The sequence below is a fragment of the Excalfactoria chinensis genome, chromosome 1, assembly GCF_039878825.1.
Source record: "Excalfactoria chinensis isolate bCotChi1 chromosome 1, bCotChi1.hap2, whole genome shotgun sequence".
NCBI lineage: Eukaryota > Metazoa > Chordata > Aves > Galliformes > Phasianidae > Excalfactoria > Excalfactoria chinensis.
In genome coordinates this window covers 136863434-136889075 of record NC_092825.1, presented here as the reverse complement: position 1 = coordinate 136889075, position 25642 = coordinate 136863434, and the positions used below count along the sequence as shown (strand labels likewise).

The window sequence follows — 25642 nt, the reverse complement described above, 5'->3', positions numbered from 1 at the left end:
TCATTAGAAAAAAATAGAAAGTGGCACTTTGGGATTTTTATCCCAAAAAGAAGAGTAACTCCTGGTGATGTAAAAAACTAAACCCCATAATGCTCTCAGCAAACATTACAGAGCCACATTTCTCCACAAACTGTCCATTTCCAGCCCATTTACCTGGAGATAGATTGAGAAATTCTGGCACTAGGAAGGATCACAGAATAGTACACAATCATTAAGTCTGGAAAAGACCTTTACAATCATCTACTCCAACTATCCATCTACCACCAATATTGCCCCCTACACCATGTTTACATCTACACATTTCTTGGACACCTCCAGGCAGTTACTCCACCACCTCCCTGGGTGGCCTATTCCAGTGCCTGACCACTCTTTCAGAGACATTTTTCCTTACCCCATTTTCAGGATGGTGTCTCTTCTCTTCCCTTGGAAACTGACATGTTCCCAGGAACCCAGCACTGCTGTGGCTCAGCCACTGATGTGGGGGGACTGGGATGCCCGGCAGAGTTAATGGATTTTACAGTCCAGTGGTACAGGGTAGGATATGAAAGTATCAGTGCAGCAGGAGAGGAAGACTCTTCCTTGGCTTCTTGTGGGCAAAAGATGAAGACTGTGTGTAGAAAAGCTGCAGAACATGCTAGATTTTATGGAACGTTCAGTATTTACTCCCCCAGATGAGTCTGACATAAAACCAGCAGTTTTGTCTTGGTGGGATTTTGCTCTAGCTGTAAAGGTACTAAAATGAGAGCCTAGTGAATGCAGGGCTTATTTTCTTGCATAGCACTGTTGTTCTTACCAAATGATTCCTTGATATTGTATAAAATGTTAATAGAGCGAGTCTAGACTCTTAAGTCAGTCTTAGTTTTTGGCAGTTGCTCACACTGTCAAAGAAGTCTTTCATCTGCCTTAATCACTACAATCTTTTTTGGAGATAAAAGCTTGAATCTATATTCCCTGACTCCAACTACGTGTCTAATTATTGGCAAAATTTAATCCCCCTCTAGTGGCCAGTCTGTATCACTTCATGAATTACTACTGTTGGGTTGTACAACTCTGTAGGGAGAGTTATGCTTCCCACCACAAAGGATGATTCTCTTGATGGATTCGTCATGTTTGAGAAGGACCTCTTTTGACCCGTGACTGATGATGACAGGCCGTTTGTATGACAACAGCACACAACATAATGCAGCTTAACATTTGACAATTGCCTAAAGTCATCTACTTTTAAGCAGGTTTCACAGCTTCTTTCTGAGCATGCGGAGTGTGAGATAGCCAACTGAAGAGTAAAGGTGGACACACTTGCCTTGGGGGCACACTTTCTTATCTTCCCACACAAAAATTAGAAAAAAATCAGTAATGAAACAGGTTGATCTTCCTCCACTTCAAAGTGCCACAGAGTGTGAAATGTCTTATTTGGTTTCACTGCTGTGCCTTGTTAGTTTTGACCCAGAGATTAAAAAAAAAAAAAAGAAATATTAGAAGACATGAAATGAAAAATGATGGGAATATGCCTGAGATTAGCTGGGAAGGAAGGCAGGAGTAGCAACAGGTAATACTGGGATAGTATGGAAGCCAGTATTTTCTCTTCAACATATTATCAATGACATCGTTGATGGGCTCGAGTGCACTTGCCAATGACACCAAGCTGAGTGGTGCGGTTGACACACTAGAAGGAAGTCCAGAGGGACCTTAACAAACTCAGAAGGTGGGCCCATGTGAACCTCATGAGGTTCAGCATAGCGAAGTGCAAGGACCTGGGGAGTTCTGGTGGCTGAAAAACTGAACACGAGCCAGCAGTGTGCTTCTGCAGCTTGGAAGGCCAATGGTATCCTGGGCTCCATCAGCAGAGGGGTGGCCAGTAGGGACAGGGAGGCGATTGTCCCTCTCTACTCTGCCCTTGTGAGGCCCCATCTGAAGTACTGTGTCCAGGTCTGTGGCCTCCAGTACAGGATGTGGATCTTTTGGAGTGGTTTCAGAGGAGGGACACTGAGAAGATGAGAGGGCTGGAGCACCTCTCCTGCAAAGACAGGCCGAGGGAGCTGGCCTTGTTCAACCTGGAGAAGAGAAGGCTGTGAGGAGACCTCATTGTCACCTTCCAGTATTGAAAAGGAGATTATGAACAGGAGGGGAACCAACATTTTATTCTGATAGATAGTGATAGGACAAGGGAGAATGTTTTTAAGCTCAAAGAGGGATGGTTTAAATTAGAGGTCGGGGAAGTTCTTCACAAAGGGAGTTGTGAGACTGGCACAGGCTGCCCAGAGAGGCTGTGGATGTCCCATCCCTGGAGGTGTTCAAGGCCAGGTTGGATGGGACCCTGGGCAGCCTGGTCTAGTGCCAGATGTGGAGATTGGTGGCCCTGCCTCTAGCAGTGGTCTTGGAACTTGATAATCCTTGGGGTCCCTTCCAACCCAAGACATTCGATTTTGGATTTTTGCATTAGGACTGCCTACTGGTTAGCTTTCTGGTATTTACTATGTTAATTATTATTTTTTTCTACATGTATGCTTACATTGTTCTAATAATGTTTTTTCTTGCTTTTTAGTTTAATGACATTTTGTTGTACACAAGTAGAGGCCTGACAGCAACAAATCAGTTCAAAGTCCATGGGCATCTGCCATTGTATGGCATGACAGTAAGTACTGTAAGAGCTTGGATTCGCGCTTACTTGGTCATTTAAGGTCCCATCACAATTGCTTGCTCACTTGCTTCTGGAGTGAGAGCAGTAGCAAGGGGTTGTTCTCGGGTTCAGAGTAGTTGTGGGCTTGTTCTGTAGTTTCAGCAGAGGCAAAGCACAGTGCTTGGTGGATCTGTGCTGGGTTCAGCATGTGGTCTTGAAGCCTTCTACACAAAGGTGGTTGCATGGCAAAAATGAAGAAGGACATCTAGGGGGGCTACTTCCTTGTAATGCAGAATAATTCTCGCTAGGTTGGGTCTTTAGTTTTTTAAGCAACAAACTGAGCCATGATTCTTATCAGTAATTAATCACGAATTGCTTGTAGGCACACTGATGGAGGCAAATAATCATTAGCAACGATTTCATTTCTGTGGAAAAATAGTTTCCTAACATACCTGTCTATATGTCTTGAAGCTGAGGTAGTGGGAGACTGCAGGCAGCAGTTCGTCATTTCCACTGGAACTTCTCATGTTCTTGTATGTATTTCGTACTGTTAGATAATCAATGCCACGAATAACTGATTTTATAACACCTCATGCTGCCCCCCAATGGTGAGAGCTTGCTCAGTTCACTGTTCCAGCTTAAGTAGTAATTACTTGCTACAGTCTGATTGCACTTTGACTTTTCTTTCTCAGATTGAAGATAGTGAAGAGGAATGGGGGGTACCTCATTGTCTAACACTACGAGGTCAACAGCAGTCCATAATCGTTGCGGCAAGGTAATTTGATGGAGACAGCCTACGCGGTTATTGTTGAACTGTAAACTGTCCTGCTCTGTGGCTTTCAGAGTGGGACAGGTAAGAGAGCCAATAGGTGTTGTTTTGGTGGGATTTGCTCCTAGGAGAATTTCCAGGGCATATTCTTCTGTGAAGCTACTTGCCAAAACAGAAAGTGAAAAAAAAAGCAAATGAGGCAAAATAGTGGCTGTTGTGCAAGGCAGAACCAAAACTAAATTAGGTGAGAAGCAACTAGCATCACAGGACTTTGTTTGTTTGAGTTAAAAGGAAGCTCAACTTAGCACCGTTTCTTAGAGCTTGCTTTCAGCCTGGTTGAGAGCAATTAAAACCTGAGTTTTCATTATTAGTACCCGTGCTGAAATGGACAAATGGACCGAGGACATTCAGATGGCAATAGATCTGGCAGAGAAAAGCAGCGACCCTGCCCCTGAGCTGCTGGCCAGCAGCCCCCCCGACAACAGTAAGTAAATGCTGGAGAGGAAGTTTGGTTAATTTCAGTCAGTACAGTTGGTGACTGCTTCTAAGCAGAGTGCTGAAATGTGCTTGCCACAAATCAGATTGTTACATTTGAAGTTGAGGGATATGTATATTTATATGTCTGCCATTGTAACGTTCTCGCTGATGTTAGCAGAAAGTTTCACTGAATTGAAAAGTGACTTAAGCATAATGATGTCAGGAAGCGTTATACAAGACTTGGGCAGTGCCTGTCCTTGTAAGGCATTAAAAGCACCAACCAAGCATGGTTTTCTTTGGCAGAAACATGTAAAAGTAACCTCGTTAGTTAGCATCTCTGCAAAACTGTTTCTAAAAGTGTACTTTAAAGCTGGTTCACCACATCGTGACCAGATCTGACTTGTTTAATTTTTCCAATAATATGTGTTGTTGCATAGAAGAAGAAAGATGCTTTTTCCCTGCATTTCATAGAGTCTCCTGATGAAACTACTGTAGACCAGGAATCTGAGGACGACCTCAGTGCATCCCGCACCTCACTCGAACGTCAGTCACCACACCGTGGCAACACTACGGTGCACGTCTGCTGGCACAGAAATACCAGCGTTTCAATGATCGACTTTAGTATTGCTGTGGAGGTATCGGCCTCAGAACCATCTGCGCTGCAGCTCCAGACACGCTCTCCAATGACAATTTCCTTTTTGCTCCTCCTTAAGAAGTGCAGCGTTCCTTGGTTTCCTCTCGGGGACGTTTCAGGCACACCGCTAAACTGCTCCCGTACCTCAGACGGCAGCACGAGTCATCAGTCCAGGCACACACAGCTTTACTGCCTTAGTGCATCTTTTTAAGATCAGTTAGAGCAGTAATTTTATAAGAAGAACTGTCCAAAAAAAGTGCTGATGGTCTTTTAAAACTTAAAGCGGATCGAATTGCCTTAATGCTTTCATTTACAGAGGCATTAAGTCATTGCTCGAGCTGAAAGGATATTGTCTCTATCTGCTGCAGCCAGGTCTGGTTATGTGTAGTACTAACTTCTGTTTCTTTACCCAGCCATCCTTTCTGGAACCTTCTCTCATTGCTCAGTCTCACCTGCTTTTCCTTTTTTTGTTGTTTTTTTTTTTTCTTTTGCATTTTTCACCTCAAAATAAATACCTTTCTTGTTTCCCTGATCACAGCTGAGTCCATCTGATACACGTTCCTTAACCCTGTGCTCAGTGGATGACAGCCAGACTTGGACTTCTCCCATAATGAAGGGACAGAGACTCTTAGGGCCCTCTTGGTTTCAGGGTGAGGTGTTTGGGTGTCCCTCCTGCACCAGAGAGACGCCGCAAGGGGCTTTGACTGCTTTGTCATGGTCCTCTTCATGTGGTAGTGTGCACTTCAATCACATGGAAGTGTGTGCTCAATGGAGGTGGTGCAAGGGACCTTAAAACTCCATTGACCTCTCCTCCCAGGCAGACAAGAGGTGGTACCAACTCCTTACTGCTCTGGAGGGGACACCCTGACACAGAGCTAAGGACAGATAGCATTCAGGTTGTGAAACTGCCCATCATTTTAGCAGGAGAGTTGATGAAACTTAATCCAAATAAATGATTCCCCATAAGAAAACACTAACTTCAGAGCCCTCACGGTGCTCCCAAGCCAGGTGTGTTTTCTGCTCATTCTGCCCTTAAGTCCTGCAAAGGTGGAATAGCTCAGCATGGAGCCAAGTCTCACACGTTTCCTTAAAGCTTATTATAATTGGGCATTGAATACTTTTAAACCCGTGATTAGTTCAAACAGTTGAAATGTTTAGTTAGGCAAACCTCCCTGCCCAGCATCAGGGCTCATTGATCTTCACTTTTGTTCCTCCTTGTGACTCAGCCAAATGCAGGCACAGCAGTGAGGACCATGGAGCACACTGGAGCCATTCACTGTTCTGTTGAAAGCATCTCCAGCTCCACCGCTGCTCGGTGTCTGCAGCTCATGCTCATGCTCACACGATTCTCTTGGTGCCTTTCACTTCAGCATTACCGTTCATTTTCTTTGTGTCTCTCCCTCCTCTCTGTCTCTCCTGTGGTAGAAGATCCTCTCTCTGTCAGTGACTGTACTTCCCTACCTGCTGGACTGATCAGTGACCAGCGACCTGTTTCCATTTCATGTATCTGCTGGTACCGAATGCAAAGCCTGTCCTTTTATGATATCCTCCAGAGTGACGAGGTAACAGAAAATGAAGGAGTGCCTGTAACTTAGGTCACAGTGTCAGCAGAGCATGGCATTACCCAACGCAAAGGCCTTAATGCACACCCCAGGCTGGTGAATAGTTTGTAGTAGGTGAATTGGGACCACCAGACTTGGAGCATTAAGCAGTGCAGATTAAATTGTTAGTTTCTGCGCTGTGATGCAAACAGTTGTTTGGATCCAGATGGTAGTTAAATACTTGCTATTCCTCCTCCTTGCTGTAAAATACCCCAGATCTGGCTCAGAATAAGGTGAATAGTCGGTGTGTTTGACAAGTCCCCATGCTATCTTGCTGCATACTGAGAGCTTAACCTCTGTCTGCGGTGCTGAAGTACGTCATGATTTTCCTTTACATCCCAAATTCATGTCAGCCTTTCTGTTTCCATTGTTCTATTTAAGTGTCATTTGAAGAGAACACAGATGAGGATAGCGAGACTGACTGACGGTTGCTGATACATGATTGATGGCCACTGCAACTCAAAAAATATAAGCAGAGTAGTTGGAAGTTTTTGGAAGTACCCAGCTACAAACACAAATGTATTACAGAGTACTGCTTAGTTGTAGAAAACCCCATTCATTCGGTCAGAACACCTTCATATGTGGCAAGGCAAATGCTACAGGCAGATTGTTGTTCTTATGGTGATTAAGTTGTGGCCAGCCCTCACTTAAGGAGTGGTGGGTACTTCTGGTTCTATGCTTACTGCCAAAGTAATGGCATTCAGTAAGTTAAGCAGAACTGCAAACATGCTTTCCGTGGGGCTTGGCTGCTTCGCATCTGCTCATACATCTCTGCAGCGTGCATTTCACTGCTTTATTTGACTACCTCTGATCTGTTTCAGAATCAGCTGTCTGGAAACCTCCTAAGGAAATTCAAGAACAGCAACGGGTGGCAGAAGCTGTGGGTGGTGTTCACCAACTTCTGCATGTTCTTCTACAAATCGCACCAGGTAACACGGCCGGGAAGGGTTTTCTGTTTCCAGTGTGGGAGCAGGGCCATCATCAGTGGTGGGTGCTGCCCCTTGGGGCACAGAGCAGTTCTGACTGCCCCTCTCTACTGAAGCCACAGTGGTTGTTGAGTGGCATTTCTAATGGGGAGCCTTTAAACGACTGCATATCTGTTCTCCATTTCACCTACATCCTGCCTGTGCTTGAGAGCAGTTGAGTGAACAGCGCCTTTCCCCATTGCTTTTCAGGACAATCATCCCTTAGCCAGCCTCCCTCTGTTGGGATATTCTCTCACCATTCCTTCCGAATCTGAAAACATTCACAAAGATTATGTCTTCAAGCTGCATTTCAAATCCCACGTGTACTACTTCAGGGCCGAAAGCGAATACACGTTCGAAAGGTAAGTCAGTCGCTCTTCTGGAAGGTGGCCTTTTTTTTGTCTTCCTGGATTTATTCCCAGAGTCAGCTGGTACAGTGTCTACTGAGTTAGTTGATTCAGTAACACAGACTTGTAGCTCAACAGAATGAAAGGCGTTGCCCTTCAAAGTGCATACAGAAATATTAAGCCTGGTAGCGCCAGAAGCTATAGCAACTGTGGTAGCGATGGCTGCAGAGATGAGTTGTGCGCAAAAAAATCTCCCTTCTGAATTACTGAGGCTGCCTGCACAGGTTGCACTGTATGCCAGGCTCAAGGAAGCGTGTAAGCAGACCTCTTACTAACAGAGTCACTTCTGTCCCTCCTATACAACTCCCTGCAACACCCACACCTGAAACAAAACACAGCTTTGTCACAGAAGCTTCTGCTCATGCTCTGTTCTGCCACTGCAGCGTGTAGCTCTTACACATCCCACAGAACTCCAGAGAGATGAGGTGGTTAAGTCACTGTTAAGTTGATGAATTTTGGGTCTCCTCTCCCCCATCCACCCTCTCTCAATCTCCTTTTCTGCATACTTTTGGATCTCTATCCTCTTAACCTGGATAGGGAATACAGCAGTAAGCACGATGCTCCCCCGCTAGGCACAGAAAATAACGCTTTTCTACAACCAATAGCCCACACATTGACCAGGAGGAGAAAGTCTTTCAAGGAATCCTTCCTTGGGATCTTGCCACCCTTCTGCTTTTCTCTCCCCTCTCGCAGATGGATGGAGGTGATCCGAAGTGCCACCAGCTCAGCCCTGCGCACACGCGCCCTGAGCCACCGGGAGCCCCACACCTACTGAGCACCACAGCAGCTGCTGGTTTTCTACAGGACATTGGAAACTCTTCCTCCCCTTCACCCCCCTGGTCCCGGAGCTTAGTAAAACTGAAAGTTGGTGAAAGGAAAGAGAAAAACCAACCAGAAACATCTGCAGTTCCTCCGCTAAACCGTTTCAGTTTTCCATATGTTGAAAATAGCTTACACACCATCCCCGTGGCTGCGGTTCGTTCATGTCTTGTATTTCGTCATTCTGTGCTGTTTTTAGCTTGTGCCAGTATTAAAATATTGTCCTTATTAGAGTGCCAAATGCCAAAAGACATTTTGTCGCCTCAGAGATTGCACCTAAAAAAACCGGCCCCGCGATCTGAACACTTTCTCTTGGGAGGCGAACACTATTTCTTCTCTTTACATAAAATATATATTATTATTTTTTTTTACCATGTTAACCTGTAGCCTGCTGGAGTTTTAAACGTAGATGGACTTTCACAGTACAGACTCTAATTCTACATACAGCGAGCGGTCCTAGCCAGGAGCAAAGTAACTTCCAGCTTTCTGTTTTTCCTCCAGCCTTTCTAAATGTACTGAACAAGGAATTACTGATTTTCTATCTTTAACAGAGGAACGGTTTACAGCTCGCTCTCATTTCTCATTGAGGTTAGAGATCCATGTGGTTATAAACAAGTTACAGGATTCCCACTGAACCATTTTTTCAGTGCGAGTTGACCAAACTGATCATCTGTTGGCTCGGGAAAGTGAATTCCACTTGCAAGATGAAGCAAAATTAAAATGACCCAGTGCAATATTGTTTGGGCTGTTACTGTACTGTGAGTGGTGTGTACAAGAAGGAATTAAAGGCTGTGGTGACGTTCTGCTGTTCGTTTTACAGACTTGAAGGAAAAAAAAATAGAAATCTAACCTGTATGCTCCAGGAACCACAGCTTTGTGTAATTAATTTGTGGGGTGTTCTGGTAACACGTGGACTAAAACACTGTACATGGGGTGGCTGCTGAGCCCCAGGCTTGTTTTGCTGCTGGAGTTTCAGTAGCGACCCTAACATCACCTAGCACCGTTCTTGGGTGAGCTGTTGGCCCATCCAGAAGGGTGTCAGCACAAAGCCTGCTCTGACGAGATGCTTTTCCTTATGCTTTAAGAAACGCTTCATCTTGAAGTCAGTATCAAATGTCTGTTAGCAGAAGAGCATGCTGGAAAGCCAGCCGTCACCACTCAGGGCCTCAGTGCTAGGCAGAGGGGCCTGAATGTCAGTGTGGGAGAGGAAGCTGGGACAGTGTTGCCCCCAACTTTTCTTCGTCTGGCTATTCACTGTGTTAAATGCTTACCTATATGCGATGTATAAAATGGCTTACAGCTTTGCTCACAACAAAAGGGAATAAAATACCTCACAATACTACCACACATCTTGCTGTTTCAAGACAGTAGAGACTTCTTTCTATTCCTCCGCCCCAGTGAATACCGTAACAAAATCAGAGCTCCAGGTGAGGAGCAGGATGGATGTGCACATGTGTTTCAAGGAACAGGCTGGGTTTTTCTGGCCAAATCTGTGCCACTCTGACACAGGGAAACAAGCAATCCAGCTATTTCATAGACTTGTAGAATCCTTAAGGTTGGAAAAGACTGCTAAGGTCATTGGGTCCAGCCATCAGCTCCTCACCACAATGCCCACTAACCAACCATGGCCCTCACTGCCACATCTGCATATTCCTTGAATGCCTCCAGGGACAGTGACCCCACCACCTCCCTGGGCAGCCTGTGCCACTGCATCACCAGTTTCTGAGAAGGAACATCCAATAGTATCCTAATATCCAACCTGAACCTCCCATGGTGCAACTTGAGGCAATTTCCTCTTGTCCTGTTAATTAGTTAGGCAGGAGAAGAGGCCGACCCCCACCTCACCATCACAACATCCTTTCAGGTCATTATAGAGAGCAATGAGGTCCCTCCTGAGCCTCCTCCAGGTTGAACAATCCCAGTTTCCTCAGCCATTCCTCACAAGCCTTGTGCTCCAGACCCCTCACAGCTTCACTGCCCTTCTCTAGATGTGCTGCAGGGCCTTGATGTTTTTTTTCTAGTGAGGGATCCAAAACTGAGCACAGTACTTGAGGTGTGGCCTCTCCAGTGCTGAGTACGGACCACCTGGCTGTTGGTCTTGTTGAAGTTCATGTGTGGTTCTGGTAGCTGGTTGCAGCTTCTCTTTTAATATTTTCCTTAAAGTTTCAATTTAATTATTAGTTCTGAGAATACTTAGAAGATTTCTAGTCAGGCTGCCTTCTCAGTAGCTCAGATCTGTTAGAATTACATCACTTGGGTTGGAAGGGACCTTAAAGCCCACTCAGTCCCAGTCCTCCACCCACTAGTGCCCACTACCAGCTCAGGCTGCCCAGGGCCCCATCCAACCTGGCTTTGTACACCTCCAGGGATGGCCAAGCACCTCTGTTTGTTGGTTTTAGGGGATAGACAGAATAAACAGGACAACTGCCAGCTACACGAATATACTTTAGAATTAAGAAATAAAAAGACATTTGTCTGAAATGAGCTAGGTGAAAAAACAGAGAATATGTAAGTATTGCCAAAGACTGCTTCACACCACTAAAATTGCAGATGCCAATGGCTGCTGTGTCCCCGCGTCCATCCTTTACAGCTGCCGGTGATGATAACATCTTCTTCATTATTTTATTATTCTCATTATTTTTAATGCAAATTCTGTGGAGGATCATGCAGTGATGTGAGATAAAGTGACTTTTGGTTTAGATTGCGGAGGCTGGTGGGATACTGTCTCCATCAGTGCTATCCTCCAGAGGAGCTTTCTAAAGAAGGAAGTCAGCAGCTTTTCCGTGTAATTATTAGTCAAACCTTCCAGTTTTGTTTGATTTTCATTATAATTAGTCAAACTTTTTATTATTATTTAAATGGGAGTGCATTCGTCATCATTTTTCCAGTTTTTTTTTTATTCCTAAGGTTAGCCCAAATCTGAAATAACCATAAAAGAATAAATGCAGCTATCTGGACAGCTCTTCCAATTGTTTAAAGTCTATGTGTGGGGCTAAGCTCATGGAAAGCTGTCCTACACAGACACTTACTGTTGGCCCCAAGCAATGATCTCATAGTATTGTCCATGGACTCAGTGGGGCTTGGAGATGCTCTTAGTTGGGTCCCCAACCCAACAATAAAGGACTCCAAAGAAAAGCTCTCACAAAAAAATCTCATTTCAGAAACAAAACCAGGGGCCACAGTGCACGTTGTGCCAGCCCAGAACACAGTGGAGGAATGAGCAGAACCTGAAAGGTCTGATTTGGGCCATTTCTCCTCTTCCCATGGGACCAGTTATGCAGCCCTTCCCCTCAAAGTAGACACCCGCCCTAACTCTTGTATGTACGGATACACAACTCCAACCACCAGAGCACACGCATCCCCAGCAACCCCCGGGGGCAAAAAAGAGTTGTCTGTGGAGGAGGAAAGAGCAGTGTGGCACTTGTGCGTTTTGTGACAGCGGGAAATAGCAGTGAAACGTAGGAGTGTGAATGTGAGTTTGTTATTCAGTTATATGGGTGATCAGAGATGCACTGTTCGGGTTCAGCTGGTGCTACTCTATGAGAGCAGTTCTTTAGCTTCCCAGCGCAGGATGCAAAATACAGAGCAGTTTTAAATCGCTGCCATTTGGAAGTTGGCACGTTGTCTTACTGTAGGACAAGCTGTCGTGCAAAGCTGCATAGATTAAACCCAAACAGATCGCTATCAATCACTTCTGTGTGTGAATTAACAATGAAACAGCAAATACCCCGAGCTCCCCACATGGCCCGGCCATCTGTGAGCATTAAACATACCGAATTCCCCAACACATAATATTCTCAATGCTCTTTCTTGGAAATCATCGCTGCAGATGAAGCAAGAGTAGTCTTGTACGGACTCTGAGATTGTTACAATTGAAAACCACACCGATTTATAAACTTTCTGCTTACCAGCAGTGCCCTGAATCTAGGAGCCCACCAGAGCAGAACCTCATCTCATTGACCGCTCAGATGGCAGAATTTCACTACGCTTTTCCTTCATTATTTCACAAGTGCATCAAATCAAAGGCAGATGGGGGAAGTATGGGGGACAAACAAGCAGGGTGTGAACATACAGTGTGCCGGCCAACATGCACACTCCAACCATACCCCTCTGTCCCACCCGACCTCTATAGGGAGAGCAGAACAGTGGTGCTCAGCCACCCACAGCCATTGGGTCCTTACCTACATGGACACACACAGACAAAAAGGTGTGGGCTGCAAGTAAGCATGGCGCCTCAAAGAAGGCAGCACTTTGTTGCTGTACCAAAGGCGTTGTGTGCTGTAGCAATCGTACCATCAGACTTCAGTAATCTAGTGACCCACTACAAAGTGCAACCGCAAGGGAAAATCGAGCTAAAAGAATAGATTATACATCTGGTAATTACAAACAGCAAGCGTTCAGTGCAAACGACCGACTTTATTTATTCTTTTAAACAGCGAGTTTGTTTACTGCCTAATCCTGAAGTCCCTGACAAGTAAGCAGTTCCACCAATGTAAATGTTTGCATAAATAGGGATAACAAGTTGGTGCTCGGGATATTTGAGACTGAGTGAAGATGTGTTACCCGCACGGACGCTGTGACACAGACGTGTTGTTAGCATGAGACAATCTCAGGAATATCAGCACACCTATTTTTTCCTCCAGAAACCAAGGCCGCTCTTCTTTCAAACAGAGCTCTTCTGTTACCAACATTGACCCTATTTTTAAAGCATCGATACTTTGTCATAGCAAATGATTGTAACTTTACATTCAAGATACAGCATACTTTTTCAATGAATCCCAGTTTAAGATACGTTATATTTAAATAATCTATATATTACATAAAAAAATACACATCTCTACCATAAACAAGGTCTCGTTTGTACCCAAACGCCCTGCCCCCTTTGGGCAGCAGGCCTTGCTGCGTGCCTCCCTTTCCTTAGGCTCCTCAGCCAGCTGGGACACCCACCCAGCAAACTCCACCGCAATCCACTCAAATGGAGAAGTACTTCCTGAACGTACAACCCTGGAATGCAAGAAAAATGCAACTAAAAAATATATGCATTATTTATTACTTCTTTAAAAAAAAAATAAATCATAGCGTACCGGAGAGCTTCATCAGTTTTCTGATTGAGAAACTCTTCAACTCCCACCATGAGTTTAACATCCCTGCTGAATCCTTGAGTTCCGTGCGTCTCCAAGTAAGCTAACTTCAATCTTAAGTGCTTAACATGCTTCCGTTTTTCTATTTATATTTCCAATGTCAATACAGCAGTTTATTTCCATGTGCTATAACGGCGTGTATCTACCGAGTGGCTGAACATCGAGATGCAAGAAGGTGCACTTCCCATTGCCCCGCATTCAGCTGCACGCTTCACAGAGCTGAACTCAACTCCTCAAGAATAAGCGTACCCTTCACGTTCAGGGGCAGGAAAACAACATATATAATGATCTCGATCAAAGAAGAGTTACAAACCATTGCTTAGATGTATGCACTGTTCGATTTATCTTGTCCATAAATAAAACCAGGCCATTGTTATGTTGGCAGATGAAGTACTGTGTCTAAGAACACGGCTACAAGAATGAGAGCACAGATACCCAGTTGTTTCAACTTGATCAGAAGTTTCATAGCTCTGTTAGCCTAGCAGCGTCTTCTAACACCGCTAAATCATTACATTAATAATTAAGGCTACTAATATGCATACAGTAAGGGCTAGCTTGGTGCTGAGAAGTCCCTCACCAGCTCCCAGAGTAGTTACAGAGACTGGGTCCTTTTTGTTGTGGAGACAGACCGATATACCCATACTTATTTTAATCCTTTCTTTCAAAGCTTGTATTTTTATTACAAATAATAGTAATAAAACATTGAAACAGATAAGATGCCTAACTGTCCAAAACCTAAAACCACCTCTTTTTTTCCCCTCGGCAAAACTAGGCAAAAAGAATCACAAGCACCTGAACAGCCTTGGTGACTCAAACCGAGGCAAAACTCAATGTCATATTGGTAGGTTAAGAAAAACTAAGCCACCTAATCGACCGTGTAACTGACGCTGCTATTTCCAAGGGAATCTGAGCTTAACACCAGCTATCCTAGAAGGATAACCCTGGAAATTTCAGAGTTCCAAATTTGCTTTTTATCTGGGAGATAACAGGACAGCACAGAGCCCTCCTGACTCAGTTTTGCTGCCTCTGTGTCCGGCGTCTATCAGTAAAGGGATTCACAGCTCAAGGCAGCAAGACCCAGCACTGAATAGATGGATAATTTTTCTTTTACACTGCAAGACACTGATTGTAACTGATAAAAATAGGCATGAAGGAGAAACATTGGCCTCTCTGTCTTAGGGCCAACACCTCTATGTTTCAGAATAAATGCAAGTAATAAAAACGTATTTGTGTGAGCATTCAAACGTGTTTTAGGTAGAAAAAAACATTGTATCTGAATTTCACAACAAGCTTCACAAATATCTATTACTAAAACTGAAGGGCACGTAAGGTTCAAAACTTGCATTGGCACAATTTAAAACAGAGGTCATGAAAGAGCTCATCCTACAGGAAAAACAATAATTTAAATGTAAAGCTCTGAGAAAGAAGGTGTATTAAATTTAAAACAACCAGAAGTAGTACCATAATTGGAAAATCACGCTCTGAAAATAGATAAAAAGGAAGAAATATTGAGGAAACAGAGCAAAACTGTGTCTTTGCTGAGGTACAAAGAGAAGGGCCCATTGTACAGGATGAACTATTTTCCAATGGCAAATCCTTCACATACAAAAAAAAATCAACCTAAGATTCACTTGTCAATCACACGGATCGAGATTTACATGTAATAAAGGCAAGGCAATACTCAAGTTATGGCCTGTCAAGTATTTACCCCACTAACGTTACCTACAGAAGCACTTTACCATTTTGTACACAGTGATTCCTTATGCACGTCGAAAGGCTTTCAGTTTAAAAAAAGACATTATATACATATCTGTACACAATTCCAACAAGCATATTCCATCTCCCAGTGGAATTCTTAAAGCAAGATACCTGAGGTTTCTCAATATCTTCAATTACTCTATCACAAACCGAAATATACATCTCAGATTTTACAAAAAGACACCTCCCTGGAATATGTGCATTATCATTAAAAAAAACTATAGCTTTAAGGAGCTGAAAAAGACTGCCTCCATCTCAGAGACTCCACTGTCACTCTTGCACGTTGAAGAATGTCCTTTCACCAGAGGATATTTCGGTGACTAAGGGGCAGAACAACATCAGGATTCACTTCTTCAGTGCAGACACCTTGGGATCTCCGTTGTCTCAGAAGAAGAGTACTTTAGTAGGATGAAGTACTTCCTCCAGCTAGTGAATATCTGAAGAGCATAAGAAATGGTTATTATTGTGACTTTCAGAACACTTTATGCGACAAGCAGCAATTAAAACTTATTATTCTGTTATGTTGTTGAAGTTCTGGTCTTTTTCCTTCCACAATGACATCCACCAGCACTGTAACACTTTCAAAAGAGAAAAACCATGGAACTGAACAACATATAAAACACAACTTTATCAGAACACTGCAGCAACACCTCATATTCAAGTATGTTAGCAAGAAGTAAACCATATGGTATATTTTTATATAATGTGGGCAACATTTAGCATTTCTAGCCTTCTTACTTGGCACACTGACATCATAATCATTCCAAAATGTTGCTGGGGAAGGAAACTTGTATTTCTTAATCTAAATTGATTCTTCAATCATCCAAAGAAAAAGATTCACTTTAATCATATTAAACTTTCGATCAACTATATAAAATACTGCAAACCATAACTGAAAAGGTAAATGGACTCAACTCAATTTATTGGGCAGTTCTTCTGAGGGTCCCAATAAATCCACACAGTCAAACTCAGGAAATACAGATTTCAACAGTCATAGGAGAAATGAAAACCTCAACAGCAGCGTGTTGTTGAAGAGTCATTTTCAATAGTTTACTTAAAGGTGGAGAAGATACTGCACATATCCGTGTGCAGTACACATGGATACAAGGAATGACCAAATGATGCAGCAGAGCATCAAGTTTCTTGTAGTTTTCAAATAAGGACAGATTATGTTTTCAGAAGTTGACTAGCTCCTAAAATACCCACTAAGCTGTGGAATGGTTCAAATCCATTTTAAAGGAGGATCCTGTCACTCATTTCTTTGCTTTAAGGAAGGAATATTAGCATGCTAACGTGCTGGCTTATTCTTTGATACACGAGAAACTTCACCTTTGCATGACCCATCAACAGACATCATCTATGAACGTTTCTCTCTTTCAAAGAAGAGGAAGCATCCGTGACAATATGATACTATGGCTGAGAAAAACAGCAGTAGTCAACATAATCAGAAACATAAAGAAAACAAAATGCTAAGGAAATGTGACAAAAGTAATGACTGTAGGATCATCTCCAGCACCACATAAGTGCTATGTGACATCCTCAGCACTAACCAAAGTGTCAGAGTCCCCTGCAAGAACTGCAAATGGAAAATGCCGCCCAGTCTCATGTGATACAAAATATGCTCATCAACAGTAGCAATGTCCATATGGACTATCACTTCATGCTAGAAATCGGAACTGCTGATAAAGTTAGGTGCTTGGGGTTTTTACACAACTACACAGTGGAAAGCAGAGAAATGTTTTTTTCATTTATTAAATATTATATTTATATTAATATATATTAATATCAAATATTTTCATTTATTAAATATTTTTATTATTTCAATTTAGCAGTGCCTGTAAAGTAAGATCTGTAATTTTCTGTAATCCTTAGTGAATTATTCCATTACCTCTGAAGCCTCTGCACAAGCTGCGACACCATGTTATCTGTGATGCCTGGACAGGCCTCTTCAGCTAAATAAATAGCCTTCTTCAGTTCCTCTATGGAATCCGTGTTACCACCACACACTTCACTTTTCTCTTTCAACTGAAATAAAAAGCAGAAGAGGTACATTAATAAAATATGCATAATATTTCCATAAACAGTGTAATGCAAAAGCTTGCTATAAAGTGACTGTCAGTGTTCAGAATGTTAGGGTTTGACTTTTGTTATTCATTCTTGCATCCTAAAGACCTTCTTCTTCCTGAAGATAGCCTGTGCAGCAGTTATGCAGCAGGATGTCATTCGTCTTCACAAGACTTCAATCATTCACACATCCTTTTCATTCAAGTATTGTGGCACTGTCCCAGTGAAGATGCACTATTTAGCTGCAGCTGTTTGGTTTCAAGATGTGTTGCTTATACATCCGCTTTAATATACACACATCAATAATAAGAACCCAGAGATTTCTAAGAGGTGCATAACAATGGGCATAGTGAAGAGAAAATGGAAAGCAAAGAAGGTATAAAAATGGAGGGTGGACAACACAAAAGAGTGGATGCAGGACCCACTTCATTTTTAGTATGGGAAAGGGAGAAAGAAGACCTGAAGGAGATGCAGAGCAACCTGTGAAATGTCTGAGAGATGGGAAGGGTAAAAGTTGAAAGGAATGTCTGAAACAGGGACAAGAAAGAGAGCAATACATAAAGCACTCAAATGGAAATAACAAAAATCCCTGCCCAAAGCATTCCTCCAGTTTCCATAGGAGGATGATGGGCTAATTTAATAATGGACTTGGAATAACCAACACAGAAGTTGTACCCTTTAAATAAATGAAATTGCTTTTGTGCGCTCAATATCCTTCCTGAGCAGCATGCAAAACTCTGCAATAATCTTGACACACCGCTTCACTCATTAGAACAAAATTAAGCCATTTTCTCTAGGAAAACAGGTCCTCTGACTTTCTTTCTGTAACGCTTACAATGATTGAAAACAATATGTATTGAAATAAAAAGCTTTCATAGAAAAGATAGAATGAGAGGGAAGGGTTATTTTTTTATGGTTATTTCCATCAGCATTTTTAAATAACATCTTCATAGATTTCCATCTTCCCTTTCATATGATAGTTATTTAAGCATTTGGAAATAAAACCAAAACATAAACCAAGGCAAAACTGAGAATGGGAGCAAAATACTGCTCTCAACCCTGAAGTTTAAATGTTAATTTCTTGTTGCTCTGCTCCACAGCCGCAGACTGCAACAGAGAAGAATTTAAAGCTTGTAACAGGTAGAATGACACGGAAAATGGTAAGAGGAAGCTTTGTTGACATCAGATCAATTTAGCTGGAACTAAAAGTGTAAAAAGTCAAGTTCCAAACAGGTTGCAGAAACCTCTTATCTTTCCTCATACTTTTCTGTTTTTCAGAGACATAAATCCTAGGACTGAGTAAGATCTAAAGCAATACGTTACCTCTGCAAATAAAGGAGAAATAACCGTAGACAAGCATTGGGATAGAGGCCTTTTGGGGACATCCTTTTCCTTAAAAGAAAAAAAAAAGCAACAAGGTTCTTAAGAATTTTATTTCCCAAAAAAAAAAAAAAAAAAAAAAAGCATTTTCATTGCATTCTGTTTCAAATTAAACAAAAGAAAATAGCTCAAACAGGCTACACTTCATGAAAAATGTTTCTATGCATAGAAAATACATACAATATCTTACAACAGACTGTTCCAAAGCACTGTGGAAACTGGAGGCTGAACTAAAGTTTGAGGGTGTGGGACCTCAAATACATGCAAACTTCAAGTTACAGGAGAAAAAACATATATATATGGATATCACAGAATCACAGAACCATAGGGGTTGGAAGGCACCTTTGGAGACCGTCTACTCATAGAATAGAATTATAGAATTGGCCTGGGTTGAAAAGGACCACAATGCTCATCTAGTTTCAACCCCCCTGCTATGTTGCAGGGTCACCAACCACCAGGCCAGGCTGCCCAGAGCCACATCCAGCCTGGCCTTGAATGCCTCCAGGGATGGGGCATCCACAGCCGCCTCGGGCAGCCCGTTCCAGTGCATCACCACCCTCTCTGTGAGCAACTTCCTCCTAATATCTCACCTAAACCTCCCCTGCCTATGTTTAAGACCATTCTCCCTTGTTCCATCACTATCCATACTCATAAGCAGTCATTTCACCTCCTGTTTATACGCTCCTTTCAAATATTGGAAGGCCACAGTGAGGTCTCCCCGGAGCCTTCTATTCTCCAAGCTAAAGAAGCCCAGTTCCCTCAACCTTTCCTCACAGGAGAAGTGCTCCAGCCCTCTGATCATCTTAATGGCCCTTTTCTGGAGTCCTCCTAAAGCAGGCTCCCTAGAGTAGGTTACACAGGAAAGCATCCAGGTGGGTTTTGAATATTTCCAAAGGAGAATCCACAAGTTCTCTGGGCAGGCTGCTCCAGTGCTCTGTCACCCTCACAATAAAGCTCTTACTCATGTTCAGATAGAACCTCCTGTGTTCCAGTTTGTACCCACTCCTCCTTGTTCTGTTATTGGCGCCACCATCCTCTTGCCAATCACCCAGCAGATATTTATAGGTGCTGATCAGATCCCCTCTCAACCTTTTCTTCTCCAGGCTGAACAGTCCCAGGTCTCCCAGCCTTTCCCCATAAGGTAGATGCTCCAGGCACCTCATCTTCTTTGTTGCGCTCTGCTGGACTATTCTGGCTCATGACCAACCCGCTGTCTACCAGGACACTCAGGTCCTTCTCTGCAGAGCTCCTTTCCATCAGGTCAGCCCCTAACCTGTACTAATGCATGCAGTTATTCCTCCTCAGGTGTAAGACTCCACACTTGCTCTTCCTTCCAATCCTACGAAGCCAAATTCACCAAATCCTACACACTCCAATATTCACTGGGTGCCTCTCACACAAGCTGAAGTTCACCCAGCCAAAAGAAAATGTGGAAAATAAAATACTGTCTGGTCTTCCCCCGGTATTTGCAATAGCGTTTATACACATCACAAACTACAGAAAAAAGACACGTTTACAGAATAACCAAACTTTAGGATTTTAAACAACTGTGGAACACACATTTTCAACAGAAGTTCTGAACAATTTATAATTCAAATGCCGTCAAGAATATTTAATAAGTAGAGCTGTGAAAAATACTGAATCATGTAACTAAATTACTAAAGCAAGAGTCCTTGTATAATACAATCAACATTTCAAGCACCTTATTTCTTTGTAACTCCAAAGGCTGGGCTGCTCCATTCTCTAGATTCTTGGGATCTTTTTCTCTTATTGTGAAGATCCATTCTCCTGAGTCACTCCCACCTGAAGCCTGGCCATCTGGTTCACTTTGAAGAAAGGAAAAATAAGTTTTATTACCTACACCTCATTGCCTATGTTCATTCAACATACATGTTGGTCACAAAACCTCCACTGAAGACTGAAATCGGGATTGTATTGTATGAGCCAATGAGCATCAGGACAAGTGTGAAAGATAATGCAATTATCTTGGGGGAATTTAAAGGCTTTTATTTAGAAATTGAAACCAAGGTACTTCAATATAAGTTAAATTAACTTCAAAAATATAAAGAGAAGCATTAAAGATTGAAAATAACCTCCCAAGTAATGTAAACAAGTAATGTGAAAGTTAAGACTTAAGTTAAGACTCAAGCTTTGGATACCTTTGTGAAAGTCAATTCATTCCCACTGTGAAGGCAAATTTCTTCCCAGTGTCAAAAAATGGCTAACCATGTGGGGATGCAGTAAGGATTTAACAAACTACGTCACCCATTTTTTTGTGGATGGCATATCAAAAGAAAATGTATTCTCTAACTCCTCCCAAGTTGAAAGAACAAAAATATTTTTTGCTGATGCTAATCAGTCACAGAACTGCATTTCATTTCTCCCTGTAACAGACCTCTAACTTTGTTTCTTTATGATCCATGAATTAAGATTGATCTAGAAGAAAACCACTACCAATTAAAAGATCATCTTTTGGCCACTGTACAAAAAGTATTCCAAGTACCATACCAAGCTAAAACCAATGTAATTATTACAATAAAAATTTTCAACATTTCTGCTTGAAGTCGCATAGAACTTCAGGCTGTCACTGAATGACGCAAATCTACTTTCTGTCTACGCATTAGCTCTAGAGAGTTGATCAATTTGGAAGGCTAGCATCCCATCGGATCAGCATGCCAAATCAATTCATCCTTTTATCACCTCTTTTGTAAGGGCTGCTGTGGAAGCAGAAAGGGAAGCAAGCTTAGACAATGAATTCTATCATCTCATAAGCACTCAACCACCTCTTTAGTTCCTATGCCAAGCCATTAACGCTGGTCTCATATTCCACAGGAGAAATGAACTACAACCTGCTGCTTCAGTTAGCAACTGATCTCAGATTAGTTTTAGCACCAGCAATTCAGCTTCCACATCAGGATTGGAACTGTGATCACTGGAAGGAATCAAGGCATTAATAATATAGGACAAACCTATATCTGACATGTAGGCCAATGTACATCAATCAACCTGACGTTTGCCACTAGCACAGACTGGAACTGCAGAGAATAGCTTGCATTTTAAATTATAATTAGGAATTGAATAGGAAGTTCATGAATAAACAGTAGCAATCCCTTCATCTCATTTTAGAAGGTCTGCAATCTGGTGATGCCTAAGTATTTGGGAGTAACAAAGTTAACTTATTAACATAGCCATAACTATTTTTAACTTGACTTCCTACGGAAACTAATTCTTGAACATATTAAGCAGTTCCATCAAATTTCACAGACAGAAGTTAAAAATAGAATGGGGAAAATCACAGCACTCTAAAAATCTGAAGTTTAATGATAAATGTGGTATAGTGGCCTAATCTTCCTAGAAGGATAGGCACATCTCATAAAAACACTCAGTCTTGTACTCTCAAAACCCCATTACCATGGAAGCATTATTCCACTAACCCTTTCCTATATACAAGGATATGCTTCTGCTTGCTAACTGCAGATGCCAAAACAAAGGCCAACCTGCCACCAAGCTCCCCTCCTTATTCAGCTGTATGCACACATAGCACAGTGTACATGTACGCTGCTACCTGGCTGTGCAGGGTGAGATCCAGCTTTTGCTCATATGACAGGTGCACGGTTGGCCTTATGTCTAGGAAGGACCCTACAGTCCACTTAGAAGAGAAGAATATAGTACAGAATGAGCCAGAAGAATTGTTTTCAATGATTAAGTTATTTGCATAAAATCCCTTGCAACATTTAAATTAAGATTGCATTAGCTTACCATGGCTGCTAACCTGAAAAGCTGTAATTAAACAACAGAACACAGGAACATACATGCTAAAAATAATGTGCTAAAATAAAAATGTTACAGATTCGTTAGACTTACGTATCTGAGTCATCTGAGCTGGAGTCGTCGTGACTTTGTTCAGACTTCCACCTCCTGTGCCTATCAATAAGCTCAGTCAGGTAGGAAGTTTTCTTTGCATTTCGTAAAATGAATTTGTGTTTTAAGAGCTCCTTTGCAGTAGGTCTCTAGAAAAGAAAAAAGGAGGAGAGGAGAGGAGAGGAGGGGAGGGGAGGGAAGGGGAGGGGAGGGGAGGGAAGGGGAGGGGAGGGGAGGGGAGGGGAGGGGAGGGGAGGGGAGGGGAGGGGAGGGGAGGGGAGGGGAGGGGAGAGGAAAGGGAAAGGGAAAGGGAAAGGGAAAGGGAAAGGGAAAGGGAAAGGGAAAGGGAAAGGGAAAGGGAAAGGGAAAGGGAAAGGGAAAGGGAAAGGGAAAGGGAAAGGGAAAGGGAAAGGGAAAGGGAAAGGGAAAGAGAAAGAGAAAGAGAAAGAGAAAGAGAAAGAGAAAGAGAAAGAGAAAGAGAAAGAGAAAGAGAAAGAGAAAGAGAAAGAGAAAGAAAAAGAAAAAGAAAAAGAAAAAGAAAAAGAAAAAGAAAAAGAAAAAGAAAAAGAAAAAGAAAAAGAAAAAGAAAAAGAAAAAGAAAAAGAAAAAGAAAAAGAAAAAGAAAAAGAAAAAGAAAAAGAAAAAGAAAAAGAAAAAGAAAAAGAAAAAGAAAAAGAAATTACTGCATTTGAAAGTGCTATAATGACTCAATATATGAAGGCTAAGAAAACCAGACCAGACTTGGTACAAATGAGTACTTACAGAGACATACAGGGTCTACAAATAATATTTCTACCTGATATTCTAGAGAAGTGGAACTACATCTATTCTTATGTAGACACTAAATGATAAAACTTTTCCTAAGTATCAAACAATATACTAACTTGTCTTCCTTTGATACTGAAATAATGGGGAGCCTGGGGCGTCACTCATGGCAGACTTTTCTAACACAGCCATCATTATGAGAATTGTTGCCTCCACTTGAAAGCTGTTGGGCTACTTTGTACGGTGATCTACAGACCTACCTCTTAAGGGTCATATATAAAAAAAAGTCCATAAGGAGATAACTCCCTTTTAAACCAGTTTCTGCATTGAGGTTAGACACAAGAAAATCTCTTCAAGTAAAAAAGAACTTAACGGGTTAAAAATAATTAAAACTGATAACCTGTTTATAAAACCTAAAAAGGAAGCACCTGGACCTTGAGAAGTCTCCAAAAGTAACATGTAGTTACCCACATTTAAAGAAGTAACTGAAAAACATTCCACCACCAGAAACCAGACAGATCTCTTCTCTAGAACAAATAAAGGTAAAGGATATTTTAAAATGAAACAGACCCCAAAAAAGCAAAGGAAAAAATAATTAAAGTATTGTGCTTGTATAATGGATTCCAGTGATCCTATAATGTAGAGACTTCTGGACGTAATTTGTTAAATTGAAAGAACACACACAAAAAATTGCCAACACACTGGTTATGACCAATAGTGTTCATCCCAGGCAAGGTAATGAAGTAAGCTTACAGTTTGCTTCTTTTTAAAACACGGAATCGTAAATTAATATTATTGTTACCAATAATTATATATATATATTATAATAATAAATATATATCTATAATATATATAATTGTTACCAATAAAGAAAAAAGTAACTGAATCTCAAAAGAGCACATTGAAACTTCTGGTTAGATCTTTCCCTATAACTCACTGATACAACTGCTTCCTTTAAACTCCTGTAAACAAGTTTTTCCATAAAGAATTCATGTAAACCAGTCAAGTTCCTGACAACACACAGAAAAACAGCTGAAACTCACAAAGCTTGGGTCCTTGTTCAAGCAGGCTTCAACAAACTCTTTGAGGGATTTACTGAAGTTTCCTTCCAACGTTGGTGGATTGTTTTTAGGGATGAGGAACAAAACTTTCATTGGATGTAATTCTGAATGAGGTGGCTCCCCTTTTGCAAGTTCTATGGCTGTTATGCCTAATGACCAGATGTCTGCCTGTAAGAAACAAAGCTGTTACGATTGGGTCAGAGAAAGAGGAAGCAATATTGATGTCAAAGTCTGATTTAAAATCTTTATTGTAAATCACTTGATTATATTGTTTTTGTAAGCGTAGTCTGATTATATGGTTAACCACATAAAGCAAACGACACAGAGCTCATCAGTTGCTTTTATGCTGTAGCATAAAGCAGTTCTGACTATTAGAGCTTACAAACTTAAATCAGTTACAACTGATTTTGAAACACAAATCTTTTTAAATACATTAGTAAAGTTGCTACAAACCAGCACTTAACCTTACTGAAGTTTACTGTTCAAGTATGAGGTAGTAAAAGATACTGAAATACAACATGTCAAAACACTGATTTTTCCTCAATAAGCACCAACTAGTACAATTTTAAGAAACAGAATAAATTAGAATGTATTTCTTTCTGAGGCTTAACATCATCTTATTTATCATTCTTATTCACGGACTAGAGAAACATGGTCTAGAGCAGTATTACTCAACTTTTTTCAACTCAAGATTTCAAACAGTTAAATACACAGTCCAAGTACTTGGTCCTAGCTTCTGAAACATGGGGAGTGCTTTTCTACCTGATCTGTCCAGTGAAGCTCCTGAGAGCCAAAATGGTCTCATCTAAATCAAACTTCTCTAAGTCATGCACATAGACAATGCAAATCCAAAGGGTCGCTGTCATGTTAGAGAGGTAAATCAAATCACACAGCTGAGACCAGTGTTAAGACTCCTAGAATTTAATGTCAGTGATGAGTTGGATTCACACTGTTACTGGATGTGACCATATGCATACTGATTTTTTTAGGAAGGATTACTTATATGTATTTTTTTTTCAGGTTTTCATTGTCAAAATGGTCTACTTGTTCCAGGGAACACAGACTCCCTACATCCAAATCCTACTGCCAAATCTGCCTGAAGTAATGCATTGTAATACTTAATGTTCTGCTGAATACAGTGAGGGAGGTGAGGCACTGGAAAGTCTGTCTATAGATGTGGCTAATGCTCTGTCCCTGGAGATGTTCAAGGCGATGCTGGATCAAGCCCTGAGCAGCCTGATTCAGCTTTGCATGTCCCTGTTCACTGCAGGGGAGTTGGACTAGATGACCTTTAAAGGTCACTTCCAACTCTAAGGATTCCAT

General features: G+C 41.8%; 2 protein-coding genes across 7 annotated transcripts in view; one reads left to right on the top strand and one right to left on the bottom strand.

Annotated features, from left to right (window-relative positions):
• FARP1 (FERM, ARH/RhoGEF and pleckstrin domain protein 1) overlaps positions 1-9637 on the top strand; it is a 193578-nt gene extending 183941 nt beyond the window's left edge. For all 6 annotated transcript variants that reach the window (XM_072348229.1, XM_072348204.1, XM_072348246.1 and 3 more), the window contains 7 exons: positions 2543-2632; positions 3310-3392; positions 3758-3870; positions 4335-4498; positions 6920-7027; positions 7274-7425; positions 8164-9637. In XM_072348229.1, the coding sequence (XP_072204330.1) occupies positions 2543-2632; positions 3310-3392; positions 3758-3870; positions 4335-4498; positions 6920-7027; positions 7274-7425; positions 8164-8245 (792 nt within the window). In that variant the 3' untranslated portion in view covers positions 8246-9637. The remainder of the gene's footprint in view (positions 1-2542; positions 2633-3309; positions 3393-3757; positions 3871-4334; positions 4499-6919; positions 7028-7273; positions 7426-8163) is intronic.
• Positions 9638-12687: 3050 nt separating this feature from the next.
• STK24 (serine/threonine kinase 24) overlaps positions 12688-25642 on the bottom strand; it is a 59600-nt gene continuing 46645 nt past the window's right edge. Inside the window, exons 6-11 of the mRNA XM_072354747.1 lie at positions 24302-24487; positions 22497-22642; positions 20335-20458; positions 18576-18644; positions 17077-17213; positions 12688-15625 (exon numbers count right to left, since the gene is read on the bottom strand). Coding sequence (XP_072210848.1) covers positions 15589-15625; positions 17077-17213; positions 18576-18644; positions 20335-20458; positions 22497-22642; positions 24302-24487 — 699 coding nt within the window. The 3' untranslated portion in view covers positions 12688-15588. The remainder of the gene's footprint in view (positions 15626-17076; positions 17214-18575; positions 18645-20334; positions 20459-22496; positions 22643-24301; positions 24488-25642) is intronic.